This window comes from Lontra canadensis, unplaced genomic scaffold, assembly GCF_010015895.1.
Source record: "Lontra canadensis isolate GAN:19392208 unplaced genomic scaffold, GSC_riverotter_1.0 scaffold97, whole genome shotgun sequence".
In the NCBI taxonomy this organism is placed as follows: domain Eukaryota; kingdom Metazoa; phylum Chordata; class Mammalia; order Carnivora; family Mustelidae; genus Lontra; species Lontra canadensis.
Window position 1 is genome coordinate 7,254,827 of NW_022631091.1, and position 19,129 is coordinate 7,273,955.

Consider the following 19,129-nt stretch of genomic DNA (forward strand, 5'->3'; position numbering starts at 1 on the left):
GAAGCACTGGGTGTGGTGCATAAACGATGAATCTTGGATCACTGCATCAAAAAGTAATGATGTATTTTATGGTGACTAATGTAACACAATAATTAAATAAACAGATAGATAAATGTCTGACTTACAGACCAAAAAAAGAGCTTTCATATTATCTTACATCAGTGCTCTTATAATTTCATACTGGACACAAGGTAAAGTTGATGATTACAGTACTGACACAGTAAGTTTGGTAACATGATGACAAGCACATCTGTGACTTCTGGTCACACATCTGTGACTTCCGGTCACACACTCCAACAAATTCCACCTACTTGTCTGCACACGGAGCAGCTTTCTGCCATGGCTAAACCACAGTTTCCCTATATTTCTTCCTGAACTTCCCATGTCACTGGTGGCCCTGTCCCTTCCAATCAGAAACCATCAGCTCACACGCCTGTCCTCTCTCTTCTGTAGCACCGAGTTTGGATTCCTCATACCTCTCGGCCACAGTCCCAGCCAGGGACATCACTGGGGATGGATGGATGTTCCCACCCTAAACAGCTCAATATCTGAATGGATGTGTCTTAGGACAAGTACACCAGTGGCCTCTGTGTGCACAGTGACCACAAGCTGATGGCACAGCCTTTGAGACAAGCATGGGCTGTGGGGACTCGGCTGCCCTTCCCAGAAGGATGTGAGATGCTGCCACGGTCTCTGGGGCCTGAGCCCACGCTCCCTGTGAGCTGCCAGGGTTCCTGCTCATTTTCGTAGTCCTCTCTTAGCCACAGGCTTTGTGAGAATAATTTCATCAGTGCAAGTGTAATCTTCTTCCAAAAGACTCACAAGTCTTATTTTGATAACTGAGCAACAGCACTGGTGAAAAACACAACTTCCTGAACCATATCTAGCAGTATTCTGAGAGAACCAAACTTTGATTTTGAGAGAATAATATTTCTCATAATTAAATGTATTTAACAAAAATCTAGTCAAGCAATCCGTCTCCTGCCTTTCCAAGAGTCATGCTGAGTCCCTGGCATAAGGTCTGCATCCTCCTCTGTACTATCTGGCCACTTGGGACAAGGCCCTTAAATTAAGTTCCCAGATGCGACACAGACACACCAGAGCAGACTCTGCAGGGCTTTCATGATCCCTGCCCTAACGAGCTCATGACGCTGGGGTCATGGCACCCAACCATCGGCCGTGCAGGCACATCTGGGTTTCCTCCCTGGACTTGCAGGTCCAGCACCGTCCCCAGCATGACCCAGCACTAGCAGCCACTGTGGAGGACAAGGACGGACCACACATCCAGGAGAAAAAGCTTAAAGGTTATAAATGGCTGATCGGCACAAGCACGATTCAAGTAGAGGGCAGTCACCCAGCATTCGAGCTATGGAGAAACGTAGGAAGGTCAGGCAGTGGGTGGAGGGAAGGCAACCACGTAGCTGCTGTGGTCTGCGGGGTTCAGGGCTGTCAGGACCCACCGCACCCATGCCACCAACCCAGACATGTGGTGTCCCCCGTCACGTACCTGGGGTGGTGTTTCTTTCCTCTCCTCTTATGAGGAGCGAGGATGATTACAGGTACCCACCAGGAACGCAGCAGGCCGCACAAGTCCCACTGTCCTGCCCGACAGGACACGGAGGAAGCCCCCTCGCCCAGAGACACGGACCCGCCCTCCCCGCAGACGGGGCTCCCCGGCCTGCAGACTTGAACCCCCACCTTCCCACCACGCTCAGGCATCTCTGCGCCTACGCATGCGCTTGAAATGCTAACATGTTAATACGTTAAAAGTTGAATGTTGATGTGGTTAGAACTCAGAGGAGGCTTTTTTGACAAATAAAAATATCAAATTGTGGTTCTGATGCACCATTTAACTGATGTGCTAGAACAGAAGCTGAGTTGGGGACTTCGGTCGCTGGAGACCAGCAAGTTTGTAAACAGAAGGACACGCACCTGAGAGGAAGCAGGAGTCTGAGTTTTGCTTTAGTTTTGGAAATGTTAGTGAAGGGATAATGTGTATCTTGAAATCAAACAAATACACTAAAAAACAGAGACTTTTAAACATCTTGAGGACACTGTTGAAGCAGCATTCACAGAGATCCCTCTGAGAACTGTGACCAGACAAAAACGCAAAACTTTTGAACAATGAGGCTTTTTGTTACGAACCTGCATGTGCAAAGATAATGAGCACTGGGTGGTTGTACCGCCATTCCGGAAACTCAACAGCAATTGTATAAAGTGAACTGCGGTGGCGCACGTGAACGTTTGAAAATGCTCATTCGTGTTCCGTGTGCCCACCCAGTTCCCCGACATGAAGTGCCAGAAAACCAGCTTGGGCACCGACCTCCCCTCCCGCCGCGTCAGGAATCAGCACTCAGGGGATAGCCTGCTCCTCTCGCCTCCCGTGCTTCTGCTGACTGTGCGGGGAAACGGTGAGGTGTTCAGAGCAGCTTCTCAGTCCGTTATACAGACATTTTTATGCCAATACTGAATTTTCAGGACCACTGACATCACCCCCTGCCTGCGGATCCCCGCACCCTGCCCTCTGCCACATGCCTCACTGACCTCTCACCCCAGCTACTGTCTGCGCCCCTTCCCTCCCGGACCCTCGCGCACCTGCCCAGTGCCAGGTCAGAGGATTCAAGCACCAACCCAAGCGCTCCGACAGCTAACGACAACACGTGTGACCCATCAGAAAAGTGGGCCCCCATGGTCGTCACAGCACGGCCTTGTATCCTGACACGTGCAGAGAACACTTGAACCTGAACACACCCCAGCAGTGCACCACACAGTTACGTCATGGTTGATGCCAGGACGAGCCATGTGAGGACCTCCGTGGCACGGACAGGGGCTCTGTGGTCAGTGACGTGGCCAGCCTGTTGCATCCGTGTCTCTGACATCACTGTCAGTGAAATCCAGATGTGCCCAAGTGTCTAAGGTGCCTCTGACGGAAGCAGTGGGCAGAGCGGGGGATGGGGGGGCAAGAGAGGGGGAAGGGCAGTCCCACTTCTTTCACGCGGGGACCTGTGCACACGCCGCCAGGTGACCCAATCACACGGTAACGCTATCCTCTGAATCGACGTCCCCAAATATTCACCACACCTCAACGTGAACAGTTAGGATTCTAATGCAGGACCACACACTCCCGTGTGACTGACCCGCAGCTCATGCCACTCTCGTCCCATCATTTCTCCTAACTCCACGAATGTCTTTAAATTCTGTGGTCCTCCTCCTCCACCCGAATTCTCTACACCCTTTTCTCAGCTGCTCTGGGGCCGCCAACGCCAGTGTTCACACTAGTGCCCGTGGACACGCCATGTCCTCTGCAGCCACGAGCAAGTGCGCCCAATGACGACGCACGTGCCGGTCTTCCTGCACGCGATGAAAATGGGCACGTCACCCTACACGTGACAGGATTTCACCCAAACAAAGGCCAGCAGATACAGAAAACGCGAAGAAAGCCTCATACGGCGTGGACGAGCAGACGTACCTGTGGGACTGACGGGCTGAAGGCCACACCAGTGACGGTGTCCGTGTGTCCAGCCAGTCTGTGAGAAAACGTGCTCGAGCCCACATCATATATGTACACCTGCAAGACAAACACACAGGATTCCATGCTGAAAGGGCCAATGGTCCGGGAAGGCGCATGGCGGCAGCACCCCCGCGGCTGGATGATATCGCGATCACAGGTCCCTGGACAGACCAGTGACCCCATAATGCATGCCTTCCCCTCATCACCTGGTCGGGTCCCCAGTGGATTAATGGACCCGCAGCCCCTCAAGCCTCCACAGTCCAACAGTGCCTGCAATCCCAAAGTGGGGTTTTGCTGTCCTTTCCCATAAACTTGACAAAACCTTCTACTCTTTGCTTCTGGCTAATTAGTCTGGAATTTGAGCAATTCAAGTATTTTGAACTTTTTGTGTGGATGCTGATAAAATTAAAGGTAAAAATGTACACTCCTCTCTAGTTGTATTACTATGTGAAAAGATATGTATGTGTGTAAATACACACGTAGATGCCATCAGACACTCCATTTTACGGACAAAGTCTGGGACTGGATACCATTCTGAAGTGATGTAAGAGATGAGAGATCCATTCGAATTTTTAAGTAACAAAATGTGCAAACAAGTATTTTGTGGAGTCTATTGGCAATAAAGAGAAATGCCACATTGTAGCAGAAGCAAGACCTCTAGAAGATTCCTTTTTCCTAAAAAAAATAATAATAAGCCTATTTTGATATACAAATGAGCCCTTCAAATTTAGAACCTCCAGATGATCCTGTTGTCGGCTAAATGGTGGTTTCTGAAATAGAGTCTACGAACAGATATCATGTGCATCCCAGAGAGGTCAGAAGTGTAGAAGCTCCTAATAATTCCCGAAGTGGGCCGCTGTTGTTGCCCCGGGACCCCTCTTTGAGAACCCCTGGCCCAGCTGCGGGCACACTGTGCAGTTCATCGCCACCTACGGGACATTTCACAGCTGCCACAAATGTCAGGAACCTTCATATTCACGCTGGGGAAGCAGCACATGCGGAGAATAAATGACCAGTATAGACATTGGGTGTCAACACTGGCGTTCTTTATTTTTTCCCCATTTTATTTTCAGTGATCCAATTTCATGTTTATGCACCACACTGTGCTCCATGCAATCCGATCTCGCCACAATACCCACCACCAGGCTCAGCCAACCACCACTCCCCTCCCCTCCAAAATCCTCAGTTTGTTTCTCAGAGTCCACAGTCTCTCATGGCTTGTCTCCCCCTCCCATTTCCCCTAACTCCCTTCTCCTGTCCATCTCCCATGTCCTCCGTGTTATTCCTTATGCTCCACAAGTAAATGAAACCATATGAGACTTGACTCTCTCTGCTTGACTTATTTCACTCAGCATCATCTCCTCCAGTCCCATCCATGTTGATACAAAAGTTGGGTTTCATCCTTTCTGATGGAGGCATCGTACTCCATAGTGTATATGGACCACATCTTCTTTATCCATTCGTCTGTTGAAGGGCATCTTGGCTCTTTCCACAGTTTGGCGACCGTGGCCATTGCTGCTATGAACATTGGGGCACAGATAGTCCTTCTTTTCACTCCATCTGTATCTTTGGGGTGAACACCCAATAATGCAATTGCCGGGTCATAGGGTAGCTATATTTTTAATTTCTGAAGTAATCTCCACACTATTCTCCAAATTGGCTGCACCAACTTGCATTCCCATCAGCAGTGTAAGAGGTTTCCTCTTTCTCCACATCCTCTCCAACACATGTTGTTTATGGTCTTGTCGATTTTGGCCATTCTAACTGGTGTAAGGTGGAATCTCTATGTGGTTTTGATTTGAATCTCCCTGATGGCTAATGATGATGAACATTTTTTCATGTGTTTGTTAATCATTCGTATGTCTTCTTTGGAGAAGTGCCTGTTCATGTCTTCTGCCCATTTTTTGATATGATTATCTGTTTTTTGAGTGCTGAGTTTGAGGAGTTCAGCCCTTTGTAGTGTCATTTGCAAATATCTTCTCCCATCCCGTGGGTTGCCTCTTTGTTTTCTTGACTGTTTCCTTTGCTGTGCAGAAGCTTTTGATCTTGATGAAGTCCCAAAAGTTCATTTTCGCTTTTGTTTTCTTTGCCTTTGGAGACCTATCTTGAAAGAAGTTGCTGTGGCCGATGTCGAAGAGGTTACTACCCGTGTTCTCCTCTAGGATTCTGATGGATTCCTGCCTCACATTGAGGTCTTTCATCCATTTCGAGTTTATCTTTGTGTGTGGTCTAAGAGAATGGTCGAGTTTCAGTCTTCTAAACATGGTTGTCCAATTTTCCCAGCACCATTTATTGAAGAGACTGTCTTTTCTGCACTATATATTTTTTCCTGCTTTGTCAAAGATTATTTGACCATAGAGTTGAGGGTCCATATCTGGGCTCTCTACTCTATTCCACTGGTCTATGTGTCTGTTTTTGTGCAAGTACCATGCTGTCTTGGTGATCAAAGCTTTGTAGTAAAGCTTGAAATTAGGCATTATGTTGCCCCAGTTATTTCTTTTTCAACATTTCCTTAGCAATTTGGGGTCTCTTCTGATTCCACACAAATTTTAAGCTGCTTGTTCCAGCTCTTTGAAAAATGCCTGTGGAATTTTGATCAGAATGGCCTTGAAAGTATAGATTGCTCTAGGCAGTATAGACATTTTAACAATGTTTATTCTTCTGATCCAAGAGCATGGAATGGTCTTCCATCCTTTTGTGTCTTCTTCAATTTCTTTCATGAGTATTCTGTAGTTCCTCGAGTACAGATCCTTAACCTCTTTGGTTAGGTTTATTCCCAGGTATCTTACGGTTCTTGGTGCTATAGTAAATGGAATCGATTCTCTAATTTCCCTTTCTGTATTTTCATTGTTAGTGTGTAAGAAAGCCACTGATTTCTGTACATTGACTTTGTATCCTGCCACCTTACTGAATTGCTGTATGAGTTCTAGTAGTTTGGAGGTGGAGTCTTTTGGGTTTTCCCTACAAAGAATCATGTCATCTGCAAAGAGAGAGAGTTTGACTTCTTCCTTGCCAATTTGGATACCTTTTATTTCTCTTTGTTGTCTGATTGCTGTTGCTAGGACTTCTAATGCTATGTTGAACAAGAGTGGCAAGAGTGGGCATCCTTGTCGTGTTCCTGATCTCAACAAGAAGGCTGTCAGCTTTTCCCCATTGAGTATGATATTTGTTGTGGTTTTTCCTTTTTGGTAGGGTCTTTGCCTGGTTTGGGGATAGGGTAATGCTGGCTTCATAAAAAGAATCTGGAAGTTTTCCTTCTGTTTCTATTTTTTGAAACAGTTTCAGGAAAAATAGGTATTGTTTCTTCTTTGAAAGTTTGGTAGAAATCCCCAGAGAATCCATCAGGCCCTGGGCTCTTTTTGTTTTTTTGGGAGGTTTTTGATCACCGCTTCAATCTCGTTATGAGATATTGGTCTATTTATGTTGTCAATTTCTTCCTGATTCAGTTTTGGAAGTTTATAGGTTTCCAGGAAGGGATCCATTTCATCTAGGTTGCTTAACTTATTGGCATGTAACTGTTGATAATAATTTCTGATGATGGTTTCTATTTCTTTGGCGTTAGTCGTGATCTCTCCCTTTTCATTCATAATTTTATTAATTTGGGTCTTCTCTCTTTTCTTTAGGATTCGTTTGATCAATGGTTTATCAATCTTATTGACTCTTTCAAAAAAAGCAAGCTTCTAATTTCATTGATGAGTTCTACTGTATCTCTAGTTTCTATCTCATTGATCTCTACTCTAATCTTGATAATTTCCCTTCTTGTGTTGGCTTAATTTATTGTTGATTCTCTAGTTCTTCAAAGTATAAATAGAGCTGGTGTATTCTGGATTTTTCAATTTTTCTGAGGGAGGCTTGGATGGCTATGTATTTCCTCCTTTGGACTGCTTTTGCTATAACCCATAGGTTTTGGACCGATGTGTTTTCATTCTCATTGGTCTCCATGAATTCTTTAAGTTCTTCTTTGATTTCCTGGTTGATCCAAGCATTCTTTTTTTTTTTCTTTTCCTTACCTCTACTATATCTATTTTATTTTATTTATTTATTTATTTATTTATTTTGGCTTGGTATATACATTCTTTTTTTTAATCATTTTTTTAATTTATTTTCAGCATAACAGTATTCATTGTTTTTGTACCACACCCAGTGCTCCTTGCAATCTGTGCCCTCTCTAATACCCACCACCTGGTTCCCCCAACCTCCCACCCCACCCCCACCTCTTCAAACCCTTCAGATTGTTTTTCGGAGTCCATAGTGTGGTGTGGTGCTGCTGACCGTGGGCCTGGGTTCGACAGCTCCAGACTCGTCCTGCATACCCGAAATTCTGTGCCTTTGACCAACGTCTGTCTCCCAAGGCCCGTCCTGGCTGCCAGCCACCAGTCCACTTCCCTGCATTGTGAGTGCAACTGTTTCAGAATCTTCACAGAAACAGAATGATGCAGTACCTGTCCTGCTGTGCCAGGCATATTTCACTTAGTATAATATCCTCCGGGTTCATCTACTTCATTGCGAATGGTAGGACCTCCTTTTTTAAGGTTGAACAGCATTCCACTGTATGTATTCACCAAATTTTCTTATTCATCCATTAATAAACATTTGGGTCATTTGCACATCTTGGCTATTGCGAATAATTTTGCAGTAACACAGGAGAGCAAATGTCTCTTCAGGCTCTTGATTTCAATTCTTTTGGATAAATACCCAGGAGTGGGATTACTGGACCCTATGGTAATTCTATTTTTAGTTTTATAAGGAACCTCCCCACTATTTTCCAGAGTGGCTGCACCAATTTACATCCCTACTAACTGTGCAAGAGGCTTCCAATTTCCCCACATGCTTGCCGACACTTATCTCCCAGTTTTTCAAGGATGGCCATCCTTGCAGCTGTGAGGTGATGTGTCACTGCTTTTGGCTTGAATTTCCCTGATGATGCGTGATGAACCTGCTGGCCACTACTATGTCTTCTTCGGAGAAACGTCCCTTCGAGCTGTCTAGGGACCATCGACTTTATCTGATAGTGTCATCTACTGAGGACACCTGCCAAAGTCAACTACTCTGAGAGTGCAAGAGGGGATATTCTAACTCTGCCGTTCATTCCGTTTGTCTGGAATTGATTCCTAAAAAAGTAACTTTTCTTCTTCAAAGAGGGTATCAGGCCAACTTGAAACACTGTCCAAACAGGAAAGGCAAGACAGTTGCTGAATTATTTTCCTTAAAAGGACATGGTTCTGAGTGAGGGACTGCTGCCCCCGTCACCTCCAAATGGGGACTGGTCAGGCTTTGTCTGCTTTTTGTTTGCTTTTAGTTACTTCTTTTGGAGTGTTATTTTAATGGTGCTGGGAAAACTGGGCAGCTATTGTAGAAGAAGGAAACTCGACCATTCTCTTACACCATACACAAAGATCAACTCGAAATGGATAGAAGACCTCAACGTGAGACAGGAATCCATCAGAATCCTAGAAGAAAACATAGGCAGTAACCTCTTCGATATCAGCCACAGCAACTTCTTTCAAGATATGTCTCCAAAGGCAAAGGAAACAGAAGGGAAAATGAACTTTTGGGACTTCATCAAGATCAAAAGCTTCTGCACAGCAAAGGAAACAGTCAAGAAAACAAAGAGGCAACCCACGGAATGGGAGAAGATATTTGCAAATGACAGTACAGACAAAAGGTTGATATCCAGGATCTATAAAGAACTCCTCAAACTCAACACACACAAAACCGATAATCATGTCAAAAAATGGCAAGAAGACATGAACAGACACTTCCCCAAAGAAGACATACAAATGGCTTCAGACACATGAAAAAATGTCCATCATCACTAGCCATCAGGGAGATTCAAATTAAAACCACATTGAGATACCACCTTACACCAGTTAGAATGGCCAAAATTAGCAAGACAGGAAACAACATGTGTTGGAGGGGATGTAGAGAAAGGGGAACCTCTTACACTGTTGGTGGGAATGCAAGTTGGTGCAGCCACTTTGGAGAACAGTGTGGAGATTCCTTAAGAAATTAAAACTAGAGCTTCCCTATGACCCTGCCATTGCACTACTGGGTATTGACCCCAAAGATACAGATGTGGTGAAAAGAAGGGCCATCTGTACCCCAATGTTCATAGCAGCAATGGCCACGGTCGCCAAACTGTGGAAAGAACCTAGATATGCAATGTATTAAAATCAATTACCGTCAGGACTCTCTCAGTGCTCAATGACGCCTTCTCTGGCCAACAGTTTGGTGCTGCTCCCTGCGGCCATGACATGCCCCATCACTCCTCGATTTCTTCCTTTACTTTTGGCACAAGATGTCCCTGGCTCATCTTTTTGCCACGGACCTGAAAGCAGCTATTCATTAAGGGAACTCTGGTGTCCGTCAGAGGGAATGGCAGGTGGGGGCTCTGCAAGGTCGCGAAGGCAAGGGCTGGAATGCTGGTGCTGCCGGACGATTCCAGTAGCTGATGCTCCTAAGTACTCACCTGTTCTCATATGTGCGCACCCATTCCACGCTGGCTTTTTTAAAGATTTATGTATTTTGAGAAAGAGCAAGGGGGAGAGAGGACACACACAAGCAGGAGGAGAGGGAGAGAATCCACACGCAGACTCCCTGCTGAGTGCAGAGCCGGGGCTGGATCCCAAGACCCAGAGGTCATGACTCGAGCCCAAACCAAGGGTCGGACACCTAATGGACTGAGCCACCCCGGCGTCCCCTGCACTGTTTTAATTAGAGACCTTCTAACAATGTTCTTGAAAACTGGTAAAGCAAGACTCCCCGCTCCCAACATGAAGCTCTTTTTTCCACAGTGTCTTAACAACTGTTACCTCTTTGCTGTTTGAAATACTTTTACAATGTGACTATCTACAGGAAACCCTGTTAAGTTTTTGTTGCAAAAGTGTTAAGTTTACAATTTACCTACAGAGAACCAATTTCTTTGTGAGACAGAATCCTCCTATGTAAGAAAAGTCAAGACACTGCACTTTTCAAGTCTACATTTCTGGGAAAAAACTAAGTTTTCTTCATACAGGTTTTGCAGAGTTCTTATTACGTTTATGCCTGAACATTTTATTCTTCTTAAGCCTCTTTTAAATGGATTCTCCTCTTTATTATATTCTCTCACCAATTATTGTTTTCATAGGTAAAGACCATTAAATTCCAGATAGTAATTTAAATCCTCCCGTCGACACTTTCCTGAGTTACTTTACTGTTAACAACGACCATGTAATCTTATCATCTGTGAATAAAGATAGTCTCAACTGTTCCTTTTCAGTTGCAACTGTCTCTCGCATCTTGCATGAAGCAGTGGTGGGGTTCACGGGCATTCGCGCTTTGTTCCTGATCAGAGGCTGCCTCTGCGGTTGCCCTGTAAGATGCTGGCATTTGAACAAGGGAAGTATTTTGTCATTTGAAACAAGTGTCCACACATTTATCCCGTAAGGGGTGTTTTGTATGAAATGAAGGGGGGCTTGTGTTGAAATGGCTTTTCTGCATATGCGAAATGATGACACAATCTCTTTACAGTAGTCAATGGCTTCCTTGATACTGAGCCGTCCTGGAATCTCATGAGCGTTGATAAATTACTGTAAATGTGTGGTCAGATTGTTTATTCCTATCTCACTTAAGATTTTTGAATTTATAAGTAAAATGTAGATTTTCTCTGAAATTTTATCAAGTATTCATATTGGTTATGTTCATTTCAAAAAATAATCTGGATGCTTTCCTTATTTACCTTCAAGAGTTACGTATCTCTGATTTTAAAAGTTTAGTAAAGTCCCCTGAGAAATCATCTGAGTCGTCTGAGAGCAGAAAAGCTCTCGGATTTTTTTTTTCCTATTCTATAAAAACTAATCTGTTTGTCTTTTGGGGAAGATTCTGATGTATTTCCTGCAAGTCATCCACTAATTCTTATTTCTTGTGTTATGTTAACTCACCCATTTTTATATGCCTTTCATGTTTATTTGCATACACTGAAAAGCACTCTCCCAACTTTCAAAAGTTCCTCTGTTACATTTTTTCCCCTCATTTGTTATTAATTATATACTAAGCTCTGTCTCAAAAATCTGGGTTAGCCAAAGTTTATTTTGTACTTTGTGTTTTTTTAAAAGTATTTCATTTATTGTCTCTTCTGTCTTTTATCCCAATCAATGTCCTACTTAATTATTTTGCTGTTCTTATTTTTGCTTTACAGACAGAGTTACTTCATTTACTGTCCCTTCCCTAAAATCTCCCCCAAGCACTGCTCTATTATATTCCAGAGACACTGTAATATCATGTTGGGAATATCATTGTTTTTAAAAGATACTACAATTTCGTTTTACACCTTTAAACCGAGTGCTCACTAACAAAACTTTGGTTCGCATTGACCAGGGTTAACTGCAACATGGAGAGAGTGCTATTTTTGTTCTTGTTTTAATTTGTTGTGTTTTCTGTGGATTCATATACGGTTCATGTTCCCGTGTCTGATGTGCCTTCCTTGTTGGTGTGCAACTACAGCTCTGCACATCTATAAGATGGTAAATGACTGATTACGCCATCTATAACCTCACTGTGCTAGTGCACCTGGTCTGCTGAGCACAGAGAAGGATCTGTTAAATCCCCATCATTAGTGTCTGGCTACTTACCATTTCGGTGCTTGTATATCTGCTTTACGAATCTGCTCTTCTGTTTATTTTCACTGATGAACAGACATTATGTTTTCCTTTTGAGTTTTAGCCTTTGGCATTATAAAGTGTCTTTTCCTGGGCACCTGGGTGGCTCAGTCGGTTATGTGTCTGCCTTCAGCCCAGGTCATCATCACAGGGTCCTGGGATCGGGCCCCACACCGGGCTCCCTGCTCAGCAGGAAGCCTGCTTCTCTCCCCCCTCTGTTTGCTGCTCCCACCACTTGTGCTCTCTCTGTTAATTTTTTTTTTTTAAGTGTCTTTTCCTTCTTAAAAATAATTGCATTGGAAATTTGGGGTCTTCTGTGGTTCCATAGAAATTTTAGAATTATTCTAGTTCTGTGAAAAATGATGTTGGTATTTTGATAGGAAATGCACTGAATCTGTAGATTGCTCTGGAAGGGATTACACTAAGTGAAATGAGTCAAGCAGAGAAAGACAATCACATGGTTTCACTCATATGTGGAACATAAGGAATAGCCTGGAGGCCCACAGAGGCAGGGAGGGAAACCTGAATGGGAAGAAATCAGAGAGAGAGAGACAAACCAAGAGAGACTCTTGAATCCAGAAAACACACTGAGGATTACAGAAGGGAGGGGTGGAGCAATGGGGTAACCAGGTGATGGGCATAAAGGAGGGCACTTGATGTGTGCAATGAGGTGTGTGATGAGTGTTGAGTGTGTGATGAGCGAGCACAGGGTGTTACGCGCAACTCATGAATCACTGAACACTACATCAAAGTAATGATGTACTATATGCTGGCTAATTGAAATTAATTAAAAAAAATTAAAAGCAATTTTGAAAAAGAAAAACGACACTGGAAGTATCACAATCCCAGATCCTAAGATCTACTACAAGGCTGGAACAAACACAACAGGATGGTAGGGGCGCAAACACAGACACCCAGGTCAGTGGAACAGGGCAGAGAGCCCAGGAATAAACCCACGATTATATGGTCAGTTAATCTTCGATGAAGCAGGATAGAATGTCCAATGGAAAGAAGACAGTCTCTTCCATAAATGGTGCTGGGAACACGGGACAGCCACATGCAGAAGACTGAAACTGGACCATTCTCTTATACCTCACCCCAAGATAAACTCAAAATGGATGAAAGACCTCAATGTGAGACCTGAAACCATTAAACTCCTAGAAGAAAACACAGGCAGTTATCTCTTTGACATCAATCATAGAAAATTTTTCCTGATATGTCTCCTGAGGGAAAGCCCAAATGAAACTAGTGGGGGGAAATCAAGATCAAAAGCTTCTGCACAGCAAAGGGAACCATCAACAAAACTAAAAGACAACTTACGGAATGGGAGAAGATGTCTGCAAACGACGTCTCTGATAAAGGGCTGGTGTCCGCGGTCTATAAAGAACCCATACAGGTCAACACCCAAAAGCCAAACAGTCCGATTAAAAAGTTGGCAGAGGACATGAACAGACATTTCTGCAAAGAAGACATCCAGATGGCCAACAGACACATGAAAAGATGCTCCACATCACTCACCACCAGGGAAATGAAATCAAAACCACAGTGAGATACCACCTCACACTGTCAGACAGCTGGAATCAACAACGCAAGAGCCAACAGGTGTTGGTGAGGATGGGGAGAAAGGGGAGCCTCGTGTACTGTTAGTGGGAATGCAAGTTGGTGCAAAGTGTGGAGGTTCCTCAAAAAGTTAAAAATAGAACTACTCTATGGATAAGTAACTGCACCACCCAAAGAATATAAAAACACCAATTTGAAGGGAGACATGCAGCCCTATGTCTATAGCAGCATTATCTACCGGAGCCAAACTGTGTAAGGAACCAAGATGTCCACCAACACTCGAATGTCAGGAGGGGAAGGGGAGGGCAGACAGGCCCTCAGGGCCTCCAGGAGGAACCACCCCTCCAACACCTTGACTTCAGACTTGCAGGCTCCAGAAGTGAGAGAGAATAGACTTCTCTTGTTTCAAGCTGCCAAATTCAAGGTGACTTGTTGCAACAGCCCTAGGAAACTAACACAAAATGTTTTTAAATATGTTGAGGACAAATGGGAATGTATTAGTTTCTATTTCAAATCCACCATAAGACATGTGAGTCTCACATGTAATGTATGCTGGGCAGAGGAAGGGATTTTCATCACTAAAATAAGTACACTGAGGGGCTCCTGCGGGACTCCATCAGCTGAAGGTCTGACTGTGGACTTCGGCTAGGGTCATGATCTCAGGGTTGTGGAATCAAGCGCCAAGTTGCGCTGCATACTGGGTAGGGAACCCGCTTGAGATTCCCGCCCTCCCTGTGCTCCTCCCCAACCTCTCTCTCTAAAAAAAGTAATATTACATTTTAAAAAATCAATTCAACAATGAAATAAAATATACACTGAGCCAGCTGGTAGGGCAGCGGGTGGTGTCCCGCCAGACTGGAGTAGGGCTGGTGGCCAGCTGGGGTGCGGCCCCTCGGTGCCCTCCACGCTGGGCCCCCACAGGAGGAAGCAGCAGAAAACCAACCTGCCATCAGAACCGGAGGCAGGAGTCTGGCGCTCAGAGATGTGGGCACTCCTGCTGGCACCGTCAGTGCCTGGGGACTGGGGCACGGACAGTGAGAGATCAGCACTGATAGAGAACTTTGAAGTGTGGACGGATCCAAGTGACAGAAGATGAGGGCTGGAATTTCTGCTGGAGGAGTGTGCGACCAGCCACGGTCACGGTGTCGGAACTGGCGTTTGACTTTCGGACAATCACACACATTTCTGAACCACGACAAACTGACCCAGAAGGACCGGCTGGTGAAGGATATGAGAAGCCATAGGCGGGAGGCAGAGAGAAAAGCGGGTCCTCCGGCAGAAAACGATGAACACAGGAACCACCTGCACGCCGCCCGCGGCCGCAAGCTCTCTGGGAGGCGCCCAGGAGCCGCCCCTCCAGGGTCACGCAACCGCATGGCCGAGCCCAGGGACGGGCGTCCTTCTGACCAGCAGGTGCCAGCAGAGCGGAACGTGGCCCAGGACAGCAGAACGTCCCCGCCCGTGACCCCGTCCAGTAAAGAGGCCCCGTGCTCTGTCTGAGCAGCTGCACCCCGAGACCGAGCGGCGGGAGGGGGTCTGAGCTGCCTGTGTGGCTCTGGGGTCTCGGGGCCACCCACGGAGGGGCTCGGCGAGCACGGCTAAACCGGGTGGCGTCGCTTTTGCTCAGGGAAACACAGCCAAGCGAGCCGGACCCCGTGTGTGTCCGCTCGTCTCACCCCCACACGCAGCCACACAACCACCTCTGCGGGGGAGGGGCCGGGAGCAGCCCGAGAGCCGCTGCGGACGGGGTCCGCTGGGCCACCGGGTGAACAAGAACGATGCCCAGCAGCGGCCGCGGCACCACGGTGACGACCCCATCAGACAGCGAGCGGGACTGCCGGCCAGCGGAGGTGGGGGCGCCCGGCTCTCCCCTCTGGCACCACCCGCGACCAGATCCTGCGGTGCGGGCTGATCGGTGACGCCCCCCACGCGGAGGCTCCTCGTGACGACACCGCACGTCTGCGAACAGATCAGCCCCGAGGGAACCCCTGGTACCACGACAGTCCGAAGGAGGCAGAGCTGCCGCAGCGTGAGGGAGCCAGCCCGGGGCTGAGACGTCGCCAGGGCCTGTGCCTAAGGCCCAAAGTGGCCGACCGGGAGACGCAGGACATCCTCATGACAGGCAGCGACCGCCGGGACGCACGGGAGACTGCGGCCCGGACCCTGCCAAGTCCTCGCCATGCCAGGGCCGATTCTGAAAGTCCCTTTCCCTGCGTCCTTCCCCTTCCCAACCCTACGAATCAATAAAAGCGCTTCTCTGGAAAGTCAGAAAAACGAACAATAAAATCAGTACGTTGTTCCCAAAGACATCCAAAAGAAACACTCCCGGTGAGAACCTCGGATCTGATGTTTTACTTATCACTGTTGTTACCTGGTGATCTGCAGGAGAGCAGCGTGGAGCAACTCCTTCCACGCGGAAGACAACTTGTGCCATGACTGATAGATGAATAAAGAAATAAGTTAACGTGTGACTGGGGGTTGAAAAATCAGGCCTCACCAATACTAACACAGGAGGGCCGGTCACAGCTCTCACGTCACGCTTATTAAAGGTGTTCGTGCTTATAAACTGTCTCCACAAGAACGAGCAGAGGGGTCAGGACTGAAGTTGAAGCGACGTGCCATGGTGGCACTTACGTGTCTGTCCTCCGCACCAGAAGCCACGTAGCGTCCGCACGGGCTGAAGGCAATCCCACAGGGGTATCCGTGGTTTGGATGCCCCTCAAAACAGCGCTCGCATCTATAGGAAAAAGAGAAACACCAGGAGAAAAATAGGATTCTTTAATTTTAACACAAAGGGGCAGAGGACGCGGACACGCAGCCCGTCTTCCCGACAACGAACGAACCAGCGCTGAGACTGGCACTCACGAGTCATTAAAGGCCAGCAGGCCGTCCCGGACGTGCAAAACAGAAACAACCGTTTCCAAACCACAGATTACTTGGCTCAGTGATCGAAGACTTGGGCAGCTGCAGGGCTCTCTCGAGCAGGTCAGGTGCTCCCGCCAACCACCTCCGACGTGTTACAGACGTGGGGGGACCCGGGCCGGTTCCAGGAAAGCCTGCGCCAGCGTGGGCCAGCACAGGGCTGGGCTCCGGGGGCTCCAGGGTGCCACACTGAGCTGCCGCCAGAGACGGCCCCTGGGAGCGCCCCACCACGTCACAGGGCCTTTTATCCCAACCTCGCCATTACAGAGGAGAGCAGGGACACTGCTCACGCTGCCCCTGTGGCCCAGCCGTGTGCAGTCACACACACGAGCACTGCTGACACTGGGCTACATACGCTCTTTAGTGATCAGTCCCCGTAAGGGAACAGGGACAGCCCGATACGTGCGCTCGCAAACTGTTGCTTCGGAGCATCTCATGACCCCCTGAGCATCTCGGACCCTCAGGGCACAGGGCACATGCACAGACCGGAAAGACCAGCACCGCTCCCGTTAGCGTTCCAAAACGCTGTGACCTGTTCTGTGTGTAAGTCAGGCTTCTCTTAGATGCGTCAGCGGGAACGGGGTCACCACAATCACGCCGTATTCGGAAAAAAGACGTCAAACGGAGTTCACAGGCACTGAGCCCATGTGCCCTGATGTGCCCCGACCTGCGGCCTGCAGGCGGGGACGGGCCTCACCTCAGGGTTCTCACGTCCCACAGCTTCACACCGTCCCCAGTGGCTGTGGTGGCAAACAGGTTATACAGCAGCGGCTGCTGAGTCGTGAATGACGATCCCTAGGGTCGAAGCGGAGGAAACGAGACGTGCTCTTTAGAGGCTGAATTCATAAACCGTGCAACGACGCCTAACGACAGTGAATGTCAAGTAAGAAACGGACGCAAAAAAAAAAAAAAAAAAAAAAAAAAACTGGCCTCCAAAAACATCCTTCTGAATAATTCTGGGGGTTTTTTGCCTTTTTTAATTTTTTCAGTGATCCAAGATCCATTGTTTATGCACCACACCCAGTGCTCCATGCAATCCATGCCCTCCTGAGTACCCACCACCAGGCTCCCCCAACCCCCCACCCCCCTCCCCTCCAAAACCCTCAGATTGTTTCTCAGAGTCCACAGTCTCTCATGGTTCATCTCCCCCTCCCACTTCCCCCAACTCCCTTCTCCTCTCCATCTCCCATGTCCTCCATGTTATTCCTTATGCTCCACAAGGAGGTGAAACCATATGATAATTGACTCTCTCGGCTTGACTTACGTCACTCAGCATAATCTCCTCCAGTCCCGTCCATGTCGATAGAAAAGTTGGTGCAGCCACTTTGGAGAACAGTGTGGAGATTCCTCAAGAAATTAAAACTAGAGCTTCCCTATGACCCTGCCATTGCACTACTGGGTATTTACCCCGAAGATACAGATGTAGTGAAAAGAAGGGCCATCTGTACCCCAATGTTCATAGCAGCAATGGCCACGGTCGCCAAACTGTGGAAAGAACCAAGATGCCCTTCAACGGACGAGTGGATAAGGAAGATGTGGTCCATATACACTATGGAGTATGATGCCTCCATCAGAAAGGATGAACACCCAACTTTTGTATCAACATGGACGGGACTGGAGGAGATTACGCTGAGTGAAATAAGTCAAGCAGAGAGAGTCAAGTCTCATATGGTTTCATTTACTTGTGGAGCATAAGGAATAACACAGAAGACATGGTGAGATGGAGAGGAGAAGGGAGTTGGGGGAAATGGGAGGGGCAGACGAACCATGAGAGACTGTGGACTCTGAGAAACAAACTGAGGGTTTTGGAGGGGAGGCGAGTGGGAGGTTGGGTGAGCCTGGTGGTGGGTATTGAGAAGGACACATAGTGCATGGAGCACTGGGTGTTACACACAATGAATCTTGGGACACTGCATCAAAAACTAATGACATACTGTATGGTGACTAACATAACACAAGAAAAAAATGTCCATCTTCCTTCCATGCCAAGAATATCCATATTATTAAGAAAAATGTAATAAAGTGGTGCATGGGTGCCTCAGGGGGTTAAAGCCTCCGCCTTCGGCTCAGGTCATCACCCCAGGGTCTTGGGATCGAGCCCCGCATCGGGCTCTCTGCTCAGTGGAGAGCCTGCTTCCCTTCCTCTCTCTCTCTGCCTGTGTCTCTGCCTACTTGTGATCTCTGTCAAATAAATAAATAAAATCTTTAAAAAAGAGAGAGAAAAATGTAATAAAGTACATCTGAAAGCGTTTATCCTTGCAGTGTGCACATACGTCAAGGTCATTCTTCAGTTACAAATAGGAAATGAAGGTTTACATAAACCCAACAACAAACTAACAGAGAGTCTTAACTCTGTGCCAACAGCATTCTAAACACTGAACATTTCATCCTCTTAACAAACTTATGAGACATAAACTATTTTACCCCATTTCAGGTGAGAAACATGACACAGAGGAATCCGCTCATGGCCACCCAGCTACGCCTCTCAAGAGAGCTTAAC

At 47.0% G+C, this 19,129-nt stretch overlaps 1 protein-coding gene across 1 annotated transcript in view; it reads right to left on the reverse strand.

The window, feature by feature from the left end:
• The window catches only part of WDR27 (WD repeat domain 27), an 84,672-nt gene that overhangs the window by 23,080 nt on the left and 42,463 nt on the right, over positions 1-19,129 (reverse strand). The window contains exons 22-24 of the mRNA XM_032837249.1: positions 17,327-17,424; positions 16,342-16,444; positions 3,470-3,568 (exon numbers count right to left, since the gene is read on the reverse strand). Of these exons, the coding sequence (XP_032693140.1) occupies positions 3,470-3,568; positions 16,342-16,444; positions 17,327-17,424 (300 nt within the window). The remainder of the gene's footprint in view (positions 1-3,469; positions 3,569-16,341; positions 16,445-17,326; positions 17,425-19,129) is intronic.